This window comes from Chrysemys picta, chromosome 11 (assembly GCF_011386835.1).
Source record: "Chrysemys picta bellii isolate R12L10 chromosome 11, ASM1138683v2, whole genome shotgun sequence".
Classification (NCBI taxonomy): Eukaryota; Metazoa; Chordata; order Testudines; family Emydidae; genus Chrysemys; species Chrysemys picta.
The window spans coordinates 41,035,905-41,057,289 of NC_088801.1; the positions used below are offsets into that span (position 1 = coordinate 41,035,905).

General features: G+C 38.8%; 1 protein-coding gene across 6 annotated transcripts in view; it reads right to left on the reverse strand.

Annotated features, from left to right (window-relative positions):
- The window catches only part of OLA1 (Obg like ATPase 1), a 203,813-nt gene that overhangs the window by 51,694 nt on the left and 130,734 nt on the right, over positions 1–21,385 (reverse strand). For all 6 annotated transcript variants that reach the window (XM_005300419.3, XM_065560793.1, XM_005300417.5 and 3 more), the window contains 2 exons: positions 14,665–14,745; positions 14,286–14,383 (listed from right to left, as the gene is read on the reverse strand). In XM_005300419.3, the coding sequence (XP_005300476.1) occupies positions 14,286–14,383; positions 14,665–14,745 (179 nt within the window). The remainder of the gene's footprint in view (positions 1–14,285; positions 14,384–14,664; positions 14,746–21,385) is intronic.

Genomic DNA, 21,385 nt, shown 5'->3' on the forward strand with positions numbered 1-21,385 from the left:
ACTACATCTGTTTTTTCCCCCACATACAGAACAAATATTTATTGAACACTTCTGCCTTTTCTGCATTATTATTGATAATTTTCCCATTTCCATTTAGTAATGGGCCAATCTTATTGTCAGAATTCTTTTTTGCAGAGTCTCTGATATATGTTTCATAAAGGCCTTGAAATCGACAGAATAAAATGGTTCTGAGATACTATGTCCAGGCAAGAAGGAAGGTGTATGGGAGGCTGGCTGGACATCTGAAGTAAGTGGGACATCAAAAACTGTCTTGGCCAATATGGGGCTATCAAAACCTTAAGAGCATCAAAGGAAAAATGTGTCAGTCAGGAAGCAGGGGCTCATGCCTCCCCTGGAACATAAGGTCTTGCATTTGATATTCTCTGTCACCGCTAATAAGTCTTTGGTCGGGGTTCCCCAATGCCTGAATATTGGGTCTCAGATGGATTCCCACAGCGACTACTTATGGTTGGTCACCACGTGTTCCTGCTGACTCCAGGGATGAGACAAGCTGGAGTTGGGAGGGGGTCACCCTGTGTTGCTGGTACCATTCCCAAAGTTTGATGGCTTCCAGACACATTGGGGACAACTGGGCTCGGCCTTTTTTGCTGATACACTACTTCACCAATGTATTGTCCATCAGAATCTGCACCAAGTTCTCTGGAGAACAGGAAGAAATGCTATACAATCCAACCTGATGACTGAGCTCTAGGGCATTAAAAAAGTGTAACTTTAGGTCATTAGGGGACCATGAGCCTTGCATCCAAAGATGGTTCAGGAAGGCACCCGAATGTGTACCTAATGCACATGTAATGAGTTTCATTGCTGGGAAGGGGATGCGGTCACTTCTTTCCTCGCATTTAGGAGATCTAGCCACCAAGTGAGTTCTTACAGAACTTGGGTCAGAACTGTTACTAGTCTGTTCATATGGTGTTTAGCTGGGGAGTACAAATCTGTTGTAGCCAGTGCTATAGTGGCTGCAGGTGGCAGGTGAAGTCTGGCAAGTGGTATCATGTACGCACACATGGTCGTGTGTCACAGCAGAATTAGGCACCTGCGAACTATTGAGGTCAGATTTAGTCTTATATCATGTGTGTGACTTAAGAGACTTTAATCAGTCCTCCAGAACAGAGGGTTTTGTTGACTGATAAAATTCATAGGAGCCCTACTGGAGCCAATCTGGAATGGTAAACAACAATTTCTCCTAGTTCATCAAGGCGTTAACTGAAAAAAACATGGAATGAAGAGGTTACTTAGCTTACAATAACCTGAGTTCAAGATGTTTTGTCCCTTAGGTGCTCCACCATAGAATGTACATGCATCTGTATACTCTTGACTGGAGAATGCAAAGCAATGGCTGCAGGCCCACACCTGCACAGAGCAGCTGCTCATGCCTCCAAACAAGAACCAATAAGATACATGGACCCAACACACCCACAGGGACAAAACATCTTGAAAAACTCAAGTTACTATTGTGTAAATAACCTCTCCACCATTAAGTGTATGTTCCTATGGGTGCTCCACCATATGAGACTCCGAAGCAGTAACATAATGAGGAGGTGGGTGCCTAGAAGGCAAATTCAGGACAGTTTGGAGGACCATCTCGCCAAAGGTAGTATTTATGGATGCAGGTAAGATGGTGTAATACTTGGCAAAAGTATGGATGGAAGACCAAGTTGCAGTCCTACAAATTTTGATACAAATATGTTCTTGAATACTGCTATAGATATGGACTGAGCCTGAGTGGAAATAGCAGTAACTCTGCAAAGAGGCTGCATGCCTGCAGATTCATAGCAGGATTATATGCACCCCAAAACCCACTTTGACAGTCACTGTGTGGAAATAAGTTATCCCTTCATCCTCTTCAAATGACACAAATAACCAACAAGAGGTCCAGAATGTCTTAGCTCTGCCAAGGTAGAAGGCAAGGACCCTTCAGATATTCAGTGTGCATACACTGGTTTCCGCTGTTGAAGCATGAGATTTTAGATAGACCACTGCGAGGCAAATATCCTGATTAATATGGTATTCCAAAGAAACCTTAGGGAGAAAGTGAGGATGAGGATGCAACATGGCCTTGTCTTTATAAAAAGGTGGTATATGGTGGGTAAGCGATCAGGGCACCAAACTCTCCCATTTATTTAGATGAAGTGATGGCTACAAGGAATCAAGGCAGAAAGTTTGACCATGGTTCAATCCATCAAGGAATGGAGGAGATGCTGCAGTGGGTGTTACTGGAGGCCACAACCCCAGAGATACATACATTAAAGCTTGTGGGAAGCAGCTGTGGAGAACAAAATGCCAACTGATATTCAGACTATGCCACAATAACGATAAGGAATTGGTGCCAATGGAGCCATGAAAGTACATGGTGCTACTGCAGATGAAGCCCCTGCTATCAGTCCCAGATAGCATAGTTATAGATAATCAGGCAAAAAAGGCATAATAGGTCTTTTGCCTCAAAGAATGCATGAGGATTGGCACTACCTATATCAGAGGTAAGTGCTCATCATAAAGAACAAGTGCTAAGGGACCCAATGGTGTAGACATCATCTTCCACCTCTCCTCCATCTACTCCACACACTCTTAAAAAATGAGTCAGGTAAGTTTGTGATGTCTCCCAAAACTCTCTCCTGAAAATCTTTGAGCTAGCTTTATATTTTTAAGATGATCGTGATGGACCAAAATAAGTTTTCCTCCTCTCCAAAGGGTAAGGGAAGGAGGAGTATTTGAAGGCCTACCCTCCAAAAATGAAGGCCTGCTCTACTTGTTAACATTTTTTGGCCCTCTTTGAGGTATTTACTGAATCAGCTGCTGCTCACTGAGGCAGCTAACAAGCTGTTGATTTTGCCAACTATTGGCACAGCAGCTGCATCCCACTCTCTGCTTGGAGCCCATAAGATGAAGGCACAATGGCTCCGCCTCAGACAGTACTGGTGAATACTGATGTTTATGACCAGACCTTGACTTGGTACTCGAGCACATTTTAAGAGGGTGCCCCCCTTTTTTGGGACCAACTATGAGACCTAGACAGTCAGCTGTCTCCATTGAGCTGTGCCTTACATGCCTCATGTTTGCACCAAGGATACAATGGGGTGTGGACTGTGAACATCAGGAAGGATCTCAAGCAGAGGGGAAGGAGGCTGGGTAGTGAACTACAGACAGGGACAACACATCAAAGAACTCACCTTATTGTAACTAGAGTTCTTTCCTTTCTTCGAGTGCTGGTCGCTATGTATATTCCACTGTGGGTGACTGACAAGCAGTACTTAGAGAGGAGACAGACAAGTGCGAGGATGCAGGCTGTATGGATGTAGGACTGCTGCTCCAAAGGATGCATCAGCTGTGGAGGCTTGAACTAAGGCATAAAGCTTTGTGAAGGTATGAACAGAACTTCACACAGCTGCTCTGCAAATGTCAAGTAGGAGCACTCCTCGACAAAATGCTACTGAAGCCACTTGTGCTCTAGTGGAATAAATCTTCACTTCTTGTGTGGGATGGAGATGTGCCAACTAAAAAGTAGAACGCAGCCAGCAATCCACTTAGAGTCAGAGAATAAAAGCATTCATTCTCCTAGAGCCATAATCTAGGTGACTTTCTAATAGATATTGTTCTTTCCAAGTAAAAGCCTAAAGCACGTCTTATGTTGAGGTAATGAAGTCTCTTTCACTGGTGACATGAAGCTTTGGGAAAAGACAGTAAATGTATTGTCTGGTTTATGTTAAAATCCCAAATCAACTTTACAGTGATTTCAGAGAGAAGTCTGAGCAAGACTCTGTCCTTGTGGAATACTGTATACGGTGAATGGGCCATAGAAGCTCCAAGTTAGTCAACCCTGTGGGTGAAGTGATGGCAACACATAAGTGACAAATGAGACATTGAGCATGTAAGCCATCAGTTTGAATGGTAGCTTAGTTAACATCAAAGAGTAGTAAGTTAAGTTCCCATTGTGGAGGTGGTTTGGTTACTAGTGGGAAGGTTCTAATCCAGGGGTTGGCAACCTTTCAGAGGTGGTGTGCTGAGTCTTCATTTATTCACTCTAATTTAAGGTTTTGCGTGCCAGTAATACATTTGAACGTTTTTAGAAGGTCTCTTTCTATAAGTCTATAATATATAACCAAACTATTGTTGTATGTAAAGTAAATAAGGTTTTTAAAATGTTTAGGAAGCTTCATTTAAAATTAAATTAAAATGCAGAGCCCCCCATCCAGTGTCCAGGACCAGGGCAGTGTGAGTGCCACTGAAAATCAGCTCGTGTGCCACCTTCGACACCCGTGCCATAGGTTGTCTACCACAGTTCTAATCAAACCCTTCAGAAACCAGATCATCACTGGGTGAGTGAAGACACAGTGGTCATCAATGGCTGGGTGGTATGCACCGATCACCACCAGGTAAACATACAGGGAACTAATAGAGACCCGCAGCCTTAAGATTGAGCAATAATCCAGAACAGAGTGAATGTTAGCTACGTCTTGGGAGAGATGGTGTTGCTGGGCCCAGAATCATTTCTACTTGGATAAATAATACTTTCTGGTGGAATCTCTTCTATTAAGAATTTCTTCAACTGCTTCTGAGCATAATGGTTCCAGGTCTGATGCCCATCCAAATACCGTAGCATAAAATGAAGAAATTCTGGATTAGGATGTTGACATTGTCTTGGGTCAAGAGTTCCAGGAAGGTCTGGATGGTGATGGGTGGACGGGTTGACATTTTCAGAAGAACAGGAAACCAGAACTACCTGGGTCTCTGGGGGCGATGAGAATGACTAGTGTTCTACTAGTGTCAGATCTTTCAGAGGGCTCAAGGTAACAGTGGGATGGGAAGAAAGGCATTTCTTGAGTGACCTATCCACAAAAGCAATAGGACATTGCCTTTAGATCTGTGTCCTTGAGCACCAGTGGAGCAGAATGTGTTGCATTTCCTGTTCTTGTGGGATTCAAAAAGGTCCCATGTAGGGGTTCCCCACTGAGCGAAGCTCTGGTTAGTATAGTATTGTTTCATGGTCAGTGGTGAAATGCCTGTGAAGTCATCCCCCAGTGAATTGTGAACACCTGGGAGGTATACTGCTGACAGGGTAATGATGTCAGATGCATCATTCCATAAGTTGACTACTTCAACACAAAGGGGATAGATTTCACTCCTCTCTGTTCCTGATATAGAACATAGTCGTTATGTTGTCTGAAATTAGGAGGATATATTGGAATATGAGTGGGAAGAACACTTTATGGCTTCCCAGGCTGCTCTCTTTAGGAGATTTATATATGCATTCTAGTCTCAAGGCATCCAGATGCCTTGCACTGTGGGTTCATCCATGTGGGCTTCCCAGCCCAGAAGCAAGGCATCTCTAACTAGGGTTTTCTCAGGTGTGGGAGGGAGGAAGGGAACTCCCATATGTACATTCCCGGGGTCTTTCCACTACATCAGTGAGGCCTTAACCTTGAAGGGAGGGGAGATAGCCACCATAATGTTCATGTTGTGTTAGCGAAGCATTTACACTGTTCAAGCCAACCCTGAAGGCAATGGAGGTGGAGCCTTGCAAACGTCACATAAGGACAACATCATGTGACCCAAAAATACAAGGTATACCTGTATTGATCTATGAGGACAGTATTACCTGATTGATTAGGTTGCTCATGAATTGGAAACTGTCCACAGTGAGGTAAGCTCTTGCCCTGACTGAGTCTAGAGTCGCGCCTATGAATTCCATAGCTTACATCAGATTCGGGTTAGACTGTTCTGTTTACACACACATTCCCAGGGATGTTAGGAGATGGAGCAGCAATGATGTTGATGTCAGAACTTCTAGTCAGCACCTGTGTGATAGCCTGTAACCTTATGTTCACCACTTTTACAAGACTATGATGAATTTTGTACAAAGTATGCCTTGTGAGGTTTGAAAACTTTATCTACTGAACATTATTGTCCTGGTAAAAATATGTAGCAACATTTTATGTAAAGTTATAAGATTTTACTATATGACATTCCTGAGACGTGCTCCAAGTTTACAAAAGTAGCCCAAACCAGTTCCTCATAGACAAAAGTCTAACAAGCACCTCAGCCAGGTGTCAACATAATCAAGTGGACTATTATCAGGTTGAGCAGCCATTCTTTGGCAGGAAGAAGGGTTTGAGCAAGAAATGTACATCTTGGCAGACAGACTTGCTGTTGCCTGAATCCGAGCTGGAGAGGATTCTCAAAGAAGAGAAATGCTGTAAGAAGGAAGAACAGAGGACACAAATCCACTCATCTCTAGTCATGGCATCAACAACGTTTGAAAGACAAAGGAACCATTAGTGAAGTGTGTGTGTGTGTGAGAGAGAGAGAGAGAGAGAGATCCTGACTGAAAGAGTTCAGCCAGTAAAAACATGTGGTGGAAAAAAACCTTTGCTTTGAATTCATTTAACTTACTAAGTTAGGTATCAGTTTGTGTTTCACTTTTTATTTCTTTGTAACCAATTCTGACTTTTAGGCCTCCATTACTTGTAATAACTTAACATTTATCTTTCTGTAGTTAATAAACTTGTTTTATTGTTTTATCTCAACCAGTGTGTGTCTGGATTGAAGTATCTGGAACCTCTATTTGAGATAACATGGTTTGTGCATACCATTTTCTATTAATGAAATGACTATCTTCTATGAACTGCACAGAAGGAAAGAGGTAGGCAACACGACGCACATTTCTAGGGACAAATCTGGGACTGGAAATTTGCAGGTGTCACCCTGGAATATAATTCAGGAGTGGATGGCTGGAAGCACTCATGATTCAGCTGGGAGCAATTTTGCATCCTAGAGACTCCTTGCAAATATACCAGGAGTGGTGGTTCTCACAGCTAAGCAGTGTAAAAGGCACCCCAATTGGAGAGCTGGGGGGACACAGCTGTCCAACAGTCCAGCTTGTATCCTGGGGAATGTCACAACCTGCCTGTCAGGAGCCAGTCTACTAGGTATGAGAAGACAGCCATTATGACAGGCCTCTGCTGCTACCACTGTGAATGCCTTCGTAAATACTCTGAGGCTAGGTCTACACTACCCGCCTGAATCGGCAGGTAGAAATCGAGCTCTCGGGGATCGATTTATCGCGTCCCACAATCGATCCCCGAATCGACACTCTTACTCCACCAGCGGAGGTGGGAGTAAGCGCCGTCGACAGGAAGCCGCAGAGGTCGATTTTGCCACCGTCCTCACAGCGGGGTAAGTCGGCTGCGATACGTCGAATTCAGCTACGCTATTCACGTAGCTGAATTTGCGTATCTTAAATTGACTCCCCCCTGTAGTGTAGATGTAGCCTGAGTGCTGAACAGAAACATCCTGTATTATTAGTGGTTGGGACCTGCCAGGAACTTGAGAAACCTTCTGTGAAAAGGCTGGACATCCACATGGAATTATGCATCTTTCATGTTGAGAGCTGTGCACACACTGTCTCTGTCCAGTGTAATCAAGTGGATTTTCCGTTTGTGAATAAATACATTGATACACAAGAGGTCAAGAATGAGTTTCCATCCTCCTTTTTCTTGGGAATTAGGAAATATTTTGCATAAAATTATTTTCCCTAACATTGTGGTGGTACTCATTCTACTGCACCCAGAAGAAGAGATTCTATTTCTTGCAGGAGGATCTCCTTGTGCAAGCAGTCCCTGAAAAGGGACAGGGAAGGGGGTTTTGAAGGGAGTCAGGAGATTAACTTGACAGTATAGCTGGAACGGATGATATCCAGCACCCAATTGGCCATTGTTGTCACCCTTCAATTGTGAGAAAATTGTGTCAGGCAGCCACCAAAATAGGTGGAGGTGGCATCAATTGTAATTTGCGGCTCCTCTGGAACAATGTACATCTCTACACCTTTTGGGGGATATGGAATTTTGTCTAGCTGTACCACTGAAGCAACTGTGGGGAGGTTCTTAGTTATCAGTGATTCGTGGCAGGATTGAGGCAGTACCAACAATGCATGGGGGTTCCCACCAATTGTCCTTATCCAGAACCAATGGTTCCCAATGCTTTGGGCCTCTTGTTTACTGTGGCTCGGCACTAAAGTCAGTGCCACCGACAACATGGAGGCTGTAAAAAGCAACAGAGGGTCCTGTGGCACCTTTGAGACTAACAGAAGTCTCAAAGGTGCCACAGGACCCTCTGTTGCTTTTTACAGATTCAGACTAACACGGCTACCCCTCTGATACTTGACAACATGGAGGCTGGTACCAAGGTAGTCTTAGTATTATGCACCTTCTGGTCAACCATGAGGCTTAGGGGACTGAGTCCTTGAGACGTGGTCATAACAACATGCTCAACTCTGATGGAGCAGGGAAGGATCCTTCCTCTTAGAGGTGGATCTGCAGTTATGCTTACGAGTGTCTCCTGGTGTCATGGGAAGGTCAAGAAGGTACCTTCTCCATGCTTCTGTGCTTCTCCATTCCTGAGCCAGACAATATGGTGCTAAGAGGCATTCTCCTGGATATCTCTGGACAATGCACAGACACAAGTTTAACGTGGCCTTCTTGTGTGTATACATTTGATACAACCTTTAATTACTAGGTCAAATCGACTTGCTCTCGGGATGGATCAGGGCTGTGTAATAAAGGAGACTGTGTGGAACCCCTGCCTCATTTTCTGGAGCAGCTGGAAGATATGTAGCAAATGAGACATGGGATTTAAGGAAGGACAGTCCCATAGTTAAGACAGGTGAATGCTGCCCTGGAAAACTGGATTTTATCCCTGCTTCTGTCACAGATTTCCTAGATGATGCTAGGCTAGTCACCTAAACCACATTTTTCAAAGGTGGTCACTAAGGGTATGTCTACACTAGAAACTTAAGACGACCTATATTAGGTTGACTTACAGCCACGGAAGTAATTACTGCAGTTCTGCATGTCCTCACCAGGAGCACTTCCCCGACCTAAGAGGGGCACTGTGGGGAGCTGAGAGTCCGGTCTCTCAGCTCCGCTGGTAGCTCCCTGCTGGGAGCCCGGCTGCCCCACAGGCTCCCAGTGGGTTGTGCCCTCCCTGCAGCTCCCCGTTCCCCGCTGGGAGCGGGAGAAGCCACCTGGGGCTTCTCACTTCCTCATTCCCCACCTGTTCATGGCTGCAGCTGTGAAACTGACAAGACAGCCAATGTTCTCTGTTGGGAGCGGGGTCCAGCCCTCCGGGCTTCTCACCCCAGCTCCCAGCCGGGAGCGGGGTCCAGCCATCCAGCTCTCCAGGAAAGCTGGGGTGGGGAGAGGGGGGGAGCTGGGCTCTAGCTGCCTAGCTTTCTTGGCAATTTCACGGCTCCTGACAAGACAGCCAACCACCGATGTAAGTAATGCAGCGTCTACATAGACACTGTGTCGCCCTAACTACACCGACAGAAGCCCTATGCCTCTCATGAAGATGGAATTATTACGTCAGAGTAGTAGGGCACTTACATTGGCAACAGCAAGGCTGTAGGGTGCAGACACTGACACAATTAGCTCAACATAAACTGCCTTATAGTGACCTAACTGTGTAGTGTAGACAAGGCCTAACTACGGATTCATTTTCTGGGTGCCCAAGTTGAGACTCTTGAGTCTCATTTATAGAAGTGCTGAGCACTCACAACTGCAACTGAAGTCAATGAGAGTTGTGCTTTTAAAATATGAAGTGATATGCAAAGCTAAGTACTTTGCAAAATCAGGCCGTTGACGTCTCAAATTGGGCACTCAAAATTAGCAGATACTTTCAACCTCAATCTCTCTGTGTCTCAGTCCTCCATTTTTAAAATGAGGGTAATATCATCCCCCTCATATATATATACACCAATCCTCTCATAGGGACATTGTGAAGATAAATTAACGGACATATGTGAAGCACTCATATACTGTAGTAATAAGCACTCTAGACAAGCCCATTATAAAATTAATAATTCTGACTTCAGAACAGGGTTTAAATGGGAACTAGACTGAGATTCACCAATTCCTAAACAACCATCAGATAGTAACAACTTTCTTTTCCTACTGACCTAGGCTGAATTTGAACTGTTGACCTATAGGTTAAAGACTATTCCCTATTTGCTGAATCACCCACTCTCTGCCTCACATTTTTCACCTGGTACTTTGTAATTATTTGTCTCTATTTTTGAGTCATAACATTTGAGACAATATGGAATAATGAAATAGACTAAACTATTGAAATTATATGGCCTGATATGGAGAAGGCCAGACTAGATCATCATAATGGTCCCTTTCTGCCCTTAAAAATGCATTAATATGAATATTACATAAATTTACATAATATAGTATATACATAATTATTATTGGTTTGTGTATATATATATATATATATATACACACACACACACACACACACACGCTATATGAAAATAGTAATTTGCTATTTCACTAATTAACTTCTCACATGCTAGGATTAATCAAATAAGACAATGACAAGACTCCTTGCAATTATCCAACAAAAAGTTTTGATGGTGGCAGGAATGGCTTGAAAGCTGACTTGCATGGTATGAAATATTATGACAACGCAGGAAAATTTGGTATAATGTAACAGAGCGCTTATGAGAAGTATTCTTAAGTCTTTTCTATTTTTATGGCCTGGGAATTTCAAAGGGGCCTAAGGGAGTTAGGCACCTATTCCCCATTGACTTTCAATGTCTGTTCAACAGCTAGTGCTCATAGATCACGGAAATTCCTAGCAGTGAATTTTTGAAATATAGTTCTGAAATTATGATCCTGCATATATATTTGGACACTCTAGAAGTTTTTGAAATCTGAGTTATATCACAAAAGATTAGCACTCAGAAATCAATTTTGAGGAATTCTTGCAAACTGTTTATCCCAAATATAAAGTGTTACCTGAAGTAGGAAAATAAATATTAGAAAGTACTCTCAATTTACAGTCTTCAATGCTTTAAAACATCATTAAAGGATTAGTACAAGAAAATTTTACTTGGCAGAAAATGAAGTTCAGGTCCAAAGTTCAATTTCTACAATTTTGATATATATATACACACTTTATCAATGTTAAGTTGGGGGAAAAAAACATTTTAAAATATCAAAACCAACAGATATATTGAAGCAAAGTAAATTCTCATATTACACTGAAAAAAGTATCTCGTAAATGGATAATATGTTCTGACCCTCTTGAAGCACCAAATATGCCAAGACTGAAATTTACACCCTTAATTAAGTGAAGGTTTGACAATTCTAATGTCCTGTGTTTGCTTGTAGGCAGTTTTAACTGAAAATTAATATGCTGTATGTAGTGTTCTTTGATCTGAGTAAAACTAGATGTTTAGAAAGTGTTAAGTTTATAGGTCCCCATAAAATTATTAGGAATTTTAAAAGGTTTTGGATTACTTTAATTATTCATTTAAAGAATAGCAATATGTAATAAAAATGGTTTCAGTGGATTCCTCTATACAACTTCATCCTAACGGTCATCTGATCATAATACAAGTTCAACTAACACAGCTGTCATAGCAGTTTCTCTTCAAGGGCTAGGTCTTAATCATAAATCAACTGAATGACTAATTCAACACTGTTAAAACCAGCAAGTAGCTGCTTGGAGCCATTCCAGTTTTTACATCTTTCAAAAGGTCAATACACCTACTCACACAGACAACAGTCTTATCTTTCACAGTGTTTTCTTCTTCTCTAAGATTGAAAAATAACATTACCACTTACATTTAAATGTGTTTTAAATTAGCAATTAAAATGCTCTTTAATTTTGAAAGGGTGACCCACTAAAACAAAGACAATTTTAGTTTTCACTTGTATCCACAATCAAAATCCTCTCCCTCCTCTTTGCTAATGCTTTAAATACTTTTCTAGTTGTTGAAAAAACTACAAAATATTACTGATTTCCTACATTAACCTTAACTCTGTTATATTACAAATTACATTCAAAAAACTTTTTTTTTTTGCTAGTTGAGCAACTAATCCAAATGTAGCTCAGATTAAGAACATGAACACATACACACACAAAAATCACAAATTAAAAGGCATCTCACAATAAAATATATACTAATCATTTGCATCTGTTTGCACTGCCATAAATGACAAAAGCCTACCGTTAGCATCCTACACAGTAAAAATTTATTCTGTACTTTAATACAAAAGCTATGTTGCACAAACTGTGGTTTAAAGCTATAAGAATGCTTCAGTGAAGGAAAATGGCAATCTTTCTGGCTCCAGTAGATGCCATTCCCTATCACACAATGTTTCCCACTCATAAATACATGACAAATACTTCCTCAATCATTTTTTACGAGCAGGGATGCACAGGGGGTAGTCAATGGCTAGCTTGAGGGAAAATAGGAACAGCAGGCGGCAGAAACTGTACTGAAAATGGCTATGTGGTAAATTCTCTTCTGGAACATCACTCAGCTACCCAGGCTTTGATCTTTCAGCTACAATTACACTAACATTCATGAGAGCTGGAATTTTTTTTTTTAAACTTAAATCATTAGTTGTGCATAAAAACGGTTAAATCATTTCATTATTTGACTTCCCAATTCAAACGTCTAGATTTTTACAAATTAAAAATTGTAATTTATACAAAGGTTTTCTTTCAATTGGCTATAACCATATCTCCACCACAACTGGTCTCACAAAAAACAGGGGATGTCTGGCAACAGCTAAATCACAGACTGGCATCTCACAAGGAGTCTGTTTACTATTAGGGTCTGGGAAATGGTATTTACTGTACAATTAGAGCCATTGAACTCTACCTGTAATCATCCAAATACAGGTGTGAAAATCCCTTTTGGAAACTGACTCACCCAGTTTCAAATAAACTTTGTACTGTCATAGTGAGCCTCAAAAGCTTCAAACATTTGCACTTAAATTAGGACAGTTAAGATTTACTGCACTGTCAGGTGATACATTTTTAAAAATTCTATTCCTGACCGAATATGGAGAAATTTAGCACTAGCTATCACAGTTTCTACTAAGTTTCAATTTTAAATCTGTATTTTCAAAAATATAAACTTTCAGAAAGGTTAAATTCAGTTCCTTATCATAAATACAAGTGTCTTATAGTAGTATCAACAAGACAGTTTTAGTTGCAGTAATTTCAGAAAATTTATTCTAATGATTTATTGGAGTTAACCATCTGACATTAATTATTGTTTTGGCTTCCAGTCTATGAATGTTTATTTTTCAGTTTAAAGCCTTCTCGCTCTTTGATATCATATGGAAATGAGAATTTTTAATGGAAAATTGAAACCATGTGCATCTAAGTACTTAATGAAGTACAGGGAGAAACAGGAGGTGTACTTTAGGAGGATTCAGATACTTTGCTTTAGATACTTTTCATTTGTTTGGATGACTTAAAGCATCTCTCTGTTCAGAAACATACATTTATATCCCAAAACTTTAAAGATCTCACAATTAAAGTGTTTTAAAGATTTGTAAACTATATAATTTGTTGTGAATTTTAGAACAAGTATGTTGTCATTAATTCTTCCTTATAGTGTAATATTTAATCGGTCTCTCCTCTCCAATCCAATTGTCTATCTCAACTGCTATTTTTTATGACAAGCTAACACACTGTGCTTTTCAACAATGGAAACCCAAAGTATTTTCACCATGTTGGAACTGGATCTTCATCCAGTTCACTATGTGTCTGATATAGAGCCTTACTGTAAACATTATCCACCCAAGTCATCTTGACATCAACAAGAATATTTGTTTGAGTAAAAACCGTGCATGAAGGTAAAAATACTACTTACATGAAGTATCTGAGAGTAGGCCTAAATAGTACAAGGAAATGTAAAATGTCTTCCTTTGTGTGTTACGCACAACTGTTAACAATGCCAAGCACTGTTGGCACTCAAACGTAAATGGAAGTGTATTGTTGAAATGTTCAATATTAAATTAATGCCACAGTACAAAAAAATTCTGTCACATTACAAATTACATAGTTTTATTCTTTCAGCACATAACAAATGAAAAGCAATTATATGAATAATCAGTGTTAAATAATGTTTAAAAAGCCAGTTTTATTGGAAAGTAATGGTTTCTAACCAGATTGAGTCCGTTTCTGAAATGGATTTATTTTCTTCACAGTTAAGTTTATGTAAAAACTGAAGGAGGGGAAAGGATTTGCTTCTGTTTTGTAAATTCACTGGGGCATTTTTATCACCACTGCACTCAGACAGAATGTTTACGGAGATAGAATAAGTATAAAAGATATCAATTTATATTAAGTAAAACAACAAGAATAATCCTTATGTCCTTTTAAAGAATAGTGAAGTGTGTGCCATTGAGAAATATGAAAGACAAGTGTGAATTTTATATTTTAAAACTAAGCAAACTCACCATTTGTTTTTACATCGAAGGTAATCTTTTTCCGAGAGGTTAATCAAGTAAATCATTGGTTTTGAAGTCAAAAACAAGTATTTGTTCAACACATCAATCTAAAAATGAGAATATAAAGATAGAATCTTAAAAACAGAATGAAGTTAGTGTAATACAACATTTTCAAACTCAGTTTCTTTTTTATTAATTGTATTTCTGAAAGGGCAAATAACTGCTTCAAGTAATCTATCCAGTATACTTTGATAAACAAAATCTACTGATAAATTTAACTTTCAATTCAATACCTTATAAATCTCATGGATTCTTTTCTATTTAAATATTTTTACCAAGTGAAAACAGGTAGAAATATTAAGAGTCTATGCATGGGATAACAGCCTACCTCTTTGTCATTCCAATCATGATAGAAGCGCACAGGTTTCTTTTCATCTATTACCCAGGTTTTGATTTTACACATTATGTCCTATGCAGGATTAAGAAGAAACAAAGTAATTAAAGTAGATGAAGAACAAACTCAGCTGGATACCAGACAATTATTTTCTATACCCAAAAAATACCAAAATACACAATACATACTCAAATTAAAAATTAGGTAACATCCCTTAAAAAGACAAGAAAATGAATTTAAATTATATCTCAGAAGCTAAAACAATATATTACCATTTTAAACAAGTCACTAAAAAGCAATGGTGAATGTTAATATAACACACCTATACTTAGAAAGTTAAATACACAGTATTTTAGTAGCAGCCCTCCCCAAATTAATAGAGATCATAAAACCGATGTAAAAATCCAAGGGCATTTTAGATTGCTTTTCAAACTCAGTAAGATGTAACATTTCAGCATCCAGTGGGTGAGACCACATACAATATAAACACACTATTTAGAAAGGGGAATGGGTGGAGGAGGAAAAAACAGAGTGAATATATTTTTTTAAATTGTTAGCAAAAGAAATTGAGCCTACTATTGATGATCCACCCTTCAAGAAATTAATTCAAATATCCCAAACCTTATTTATTCTGCATTAATTTTTTTTGCCAACACCTTCTCCCTCCCCTAAAAAATGAAACCTGCCAAAGCCTCCATTACACAATGGCAAGAGCCTTGCACTGGTGACCTCCAACCAGCTGCATTCACTTTCAGAACATCTCTCTCTGCAGGAAATCTAAAGGCCTTTTAGTTAGCAAGCTAGTGTGCATTCAGAAGGAGTAACTACAGGAAGAGCCCAATGTGCTTTGTTTCTCTGGCCTTTCTTCACAGAAAGATTAATCATCTGTGAAATGGAAACGGCAAACAGCAAGTGACACAAACTGAACCCTTCAAGCCTTTCCTCATCAGTTTTGTGGTTCTGAATCTGAAAGCTGCGTGTGGCAAGGTTCTCCTTACAGGCAGGTGTTAATAAAAGGCTCTTGGGTCTGAAAGGTCAAACTTGGCTCTTCTAGGAGTAGTGCATTTTAGAGTCATCTATTTTTTGTTGTAGATAATTTATGGTCATGCTTTAAACAATGCATTTATTAAAAGTTATAACTGGTGTGATATACAATTAGATATTTACATACAAAATTCTATTCCCAAAATTTTTCTTCAGTGCACAAAATATTTACTGTTACTGATATGTAGGTTAAACAGATTTATAAAATAGCTATAAATAGCTCTGCTATTTAGTATAACTTCTTTTCCCGGTTTTGCAGTTGCTTTAGGGAAAAACAAGGAAAAGACTCTTCTAAATGCTTAGATCCTGATTTGAAACCCTCCAGGAATAGGACTCCCCACAGATTTTAACAAGGAAGGGGCAAGCAGAAAACTTTTAATGAAATCTAACATGTTCTGACTAAGAATAATCACTTTTACTCTCCTATAACTGAATTTCACTCATAAATGTTTAAAAGTGGCTAATGTAACACCATTTCCTACAAGGAGAAGATCAAAGTGCTATATTACAAATGCATTATGATTAAAAAAGCACTGTGCCTTGCTATTAACTGTTCTTTAAACCCTAAAAGGCTTCCCATAGATCTCACTTGGCACTGCATATACAACCTTTGACAAGTAATGTAGACCATTTTTATTCATTGCCTAAAATTGTAGGCAATTATGTGTGTCACACTGGCCACCTGCAAATTCTGAATGCCTGCTCCAGTTGTCAGAGCAAAAAACTAATGTCGGAGGGGATTAATCTAGGGGGAGAGAGTCCTCTTTAATGGCTCCAGCAGGTGAAATGGCCCAGCTGGTTACTATGATGAGTGGCCAGAACAGCTTATGTAGAGACATGCAACAAGATTATACAAAAGAAGAAAACAGTAGTACCATCTTATCTTATCCTAAGTGTTTTTCATTTTTTTAATTAATCAACAAAAATAGATAAGGAAAGATTCTACTTTATGTAAGCTGTAAGGCTAAAGTGCTATTTCTCAGCTTTTGCTTCATCAAAAATCATTAGCTCCTCAACCAATCCTGTTAACTAGTGAAGGAACCTTTTGCTTGCATAATTTTTCTGATTTTAAAAATATTTTGGATATACTTATAAACCCCATCACAAAGGCTTTTGACATTACAATTTTCCCCACTAGCAACATATTACACCAAAATTGAGATAAAGAATTGAAAGGAATTAAATTCTAATTGGAGTTCTCTGGAGGTAGTATTTTCCGTACACCCATACTCAAGTCTTTTGGGACCAATTAGCTAAGTTTTTGAACTTGCCTGCACATGAGTGAGGGTGTGTATATCAAAATTTGTATACTCAGTTTATTTCTGACCTAGCCCCTGATTATCCCAGCAAAAGACACAAAGGTCAAGGGCAGGTAAGTGGATTAGAACCTCCAGATAACTTTAAACACAGGTGAAGCAAGTAGCTTTGCCCTCTCTGAAAGATAAGCATATTCTACAGATCCCTCTCAAATCTACAAAAAAGTAAGAGAGAAAACATACAGAAGGAAGTCACTATATCACTTTTAAAAAAAACTTGGCTGCCTAAATTACATGTCTAAATTCATTTTGATTTTTGTGAGATTTTTCAGAGGGGCTCAGATTATGTGCCTAACTTTAAACTCTCTTAACATAAGTTAAAGACTGACAATTCTCAATAAGAGTTCCCTACAGTATATATAGTTATGTAAATTGGAAGCCTATTTATTTTACACACAAATTAATGGAGCAACAGAAAACAATATAAAAATAAATAAAACAAACATGACATTCTTCTATGTTTGAGCTCAGAAAAATTTACAGAAGAAGAAAAAAGGATAAAGTATCTCTGTCATACCAGGCAAATTTATATTTTCACTGATGAAATTATACTGAGTGTAAAGTAAAGCAGGTAGTCTGCAAATTTAGGAAAGGCCTAGCTAAATTAAATTAAGGTTCACTAGCATGCATGCCAGAGCTCAGGTTAAATTATATATAATCCTTGAATGAGAAGTGTGGCAAGGTTGTGTGGTGAGATATGAACAAAGACAACTATTTTCACATATTTCTCGCTCACCTGCTGACCCAGTGTTCTAGGGTCAAATAATAATAATAATTTTTTTAAAAGCTAGCGAGAGCTTTTCAGGTTATATTTAATCTTTTACATAATTTGTTGTTTAGTTTAGTTTAATTAATTGCCTTTATTTAGGCCTAAAAATTTTAATCTAGCAATTATCTTAGTTGGTTAAAATAATAACATTCATTTACAAATATTTAATCATCCTCCTAGTTAACTTAGCACTATTCTAAACTGAAATACAGACAGATGACCTAGTTTGTTTGATCAGGTCTGGTCTATCCAGTTCCTACTTTGATGTACTCTGTCACTGGAGGAATGACCTCTTTCTCCCTGCTCAATGATACGTGTATAGTTATTTCTTATTTGGGACAATGATGCAACAGTGGGTACCACAATAAAACAAACACATACACTTACTGCCCACAATAGTTAAATTTACAGGAAATACAAATACTATGAAAAAAGTCAAATATCACATGATTTTTTAAAAATGGCACTTTATCTTTGACAATAGATATGTTTAGCATCTCTTTGGAAATATATATAGCCTGCCATATCTGAAGTGCCAAAAACTGTACATTAATTTATCTTCATGTCCTCCAGGATTGAGCTCTGGAGTTCCCTGCCTTGCCTAAGAACGCAAAGATTTTTAACCATGAGTTGAATGCTGTACCCAATAAATCTCAGCAGTTTATAATATTGTGAATTAATATACCCACACCTACTAGTTCACAGAATGTCTTGATAAACTTAATCAGATCCATCAGGTGAGGGGAAAAAAAGCATGTGTGAATGTGCATACATTGCTAAATCCTTTGGGTGGCTGAAAGTAGTAATCTCTCTCAGTGCCAAATACTTTGTACAGCATCAAGGACTAAACCCTAGCTTGAAAAATTCACTTGTCTACTTGGCACCGGAGAATGGGAAGCTTTCCTTTGGAAATTGAAAGGGCATGTAATTAATTTCTGCAGAATTTCTGCTATCGTGGGGGTTGGGGGAAGGGAATAAGTTTGCAGTTCTGAAGATTACAGGTCACATTTGAAAGTCTCAGTGAAGCAATGTCTTCCTGACTCCATAGACAGACAGCTCTAGTGACTTTGATGCTACTGTATCACAAAAAATAATGTACACTTCAGTGCAAATATGGTATATTTGAGTAATGCTACATTTTACACAACTGTTTGGAGGGCCCATATTTGCACTCCTCTCTCTCTCTCGGCTTGGAATTCTGATACAGGTCAGTAACAGCCCATCCTAGTGAGCAGGGTGTGGCCTCATCAAGGTTTCAGCTCCTTGCAAATCTTTTGCAATGAGGATATCAGATTCTTACAAAGGCTTTAAAACCTCAATGTATAAACATCATCCTGCTACTCAGATTTCCCAAGCAGCAGCAAAATGAAATTGATGACACTTGTTCAATTTCATTGCTGCTGTTCAGAATTATGTGTACAGCAGTGAAACTGACAAGAATCATGTCAGCTTCTCTCTGCTTCTACTCGGGAAACTACAAGGAGTAGCTGAAGCCTTAGAATTGTTGCTCTTGGACCCCATATTTCATATTGGATTCTGGATGGCAGGTGTCTTGATAAGTGGATAAAAATAGTAGTGTTGATGTAATATACATGAATTTCTGTAAGACATCTGATTTGGTGCCACATGACATTTTGAAACAGTCATCAAGCAGGTGTGTTTCTAATGGGATCTGAAAGAGACTGATTCTTGGCCCCAAATGCTATTTAGCATTTTCATCAATGACCTGGAAGAAAACAGAATCATTACTGATAAATTTGCAGATAACACAAAGACTGGAGAAACGGTAAATAATGAAGAGGACTTAGGACCTAGGAACAAAAAATGTAGGTCATATTTACAAGATGAGGGACACTATCTTGGGAAGCAGTGACCAATTAAAACTTGAGGTCACTGTGAATAATTAGCTGAACATGAGCTCTACTATAAAGGACGAATGCAGTCCTTGTATGTGTAAACAGGGGAATATCAAATCAGAGTGGGGAGGTTAAATTACCATTTGGCATTGACGTGACCTCTACTGGAATACTGAGTCCAGTTCTTGTGTCCACAGTTCAAGAAAGATGTTTTCCCTCCTACCCTAACAAACTGAACTGGAGCAAGAATTATCTGTTCTAAGACTTACTCAGAGCTACAGCAGTTGTAACAATACCGAGAATGTTTGTGAAACATCACAGGAATTTGTGTGTGCAGATATGAAGCATTTTACAAACATCCCAGGTGACAACTTGTGTTAACAACCCTAAAATGCTCTACTATAGATCAGCCTTGCGAATCCTGGGGGTTTTCAGTTACAGGACTCAGCAGCTATGCTTGTGGATTTTCAAAACAAAAAAGGCAAATAAATTATATGAATGGGAAAAGCTGTATTTCAAGGATGAATACTTGTAGTAGTTTCATGTTCCTTGAACTTTAGATAGCCAAACTTCACTTAAAAGAAACACTGCATTTCTCTTCTGAACAAATCTACTTCTCACTCTTACAGAAATTCCTTGCAAAATCTTAAAAATCCACTGGATATTAGGTCAGATATCATCATCATAAAACAAGTTTACATTGAAAAGACTGGTTTTGTCACAGGCGTTCAGGCACTAACTTCTCTATGGGCACTGGTAATATCAAAAAGTCACAATATGTAATGTGCCCTCGACTCTAACACCACGACATCTGTCAAGAATATTTTTGATGCATTCAAAACACTCCTTATAAAGAACTTTAATTTCCTCTAAATACCCCATTAAGCATGGTAAACAGTCCACTAAAGACTTTAGGCGTAATCACATATATCAACACTAGAAATATTTTCTTGAAGCCTAGTAACTTATTGCTTAAGTTACTCATTACAACAGAAAAGCTACTGGCAAGAGCTTTGTTAATAAAGTATGTACAAGACTTTCCCTTTCTCTCTCTCTTCCCCCCTGTGTTGAGTGGGAGGAACTGAGCTCATAAATGAGTAAAAAGCACTTTATAAAAATTATGACGCAACATTTTATATATTCACAGCTAGGATGGAGACAAGGTTGAAGCTTTTAACAATTCTCAACTGGCTACTTAAGTCACAGACAGGACAAGATCTAATTATCAATAACAACTATGAAGAATACTTGTCCTTAAAGATCAGCAACATCCTATTTATCAGAGTTTAGAGGCATGTGTGTATTCTTCCTTCTATTCTGATCCAGTTGATCTGGTAAAGAGATAAAGACAAGTACCTATTCATTATTTTGTGCTACCATTTATAAATCACCTCCCACATAATAAGGATAGTATATTTTAATCATATGAAAGCAACTAGGGCTTTTAGATAGGTACCTTATAACAACTAAAATAAATAAATCAAAGAGTGGACAAAAAGGTGTCTGTTAAAGCCCCTGGAAATATTATAAACATTAGAATTGGTAGCGGATAGTCCAAATTTGCTGACATCCACACATTTACCCTCTAACCACATTTAACATGTCCATTACTTATTCACAGTCCACTAGGCAAAAACATCAGGACAGATTTCTTCTAATCTAGATATGCACTACATTGTTATTATGCTACTAAATGTAAAGGATCTTCAATGTTTTTTTTTAAACATTCC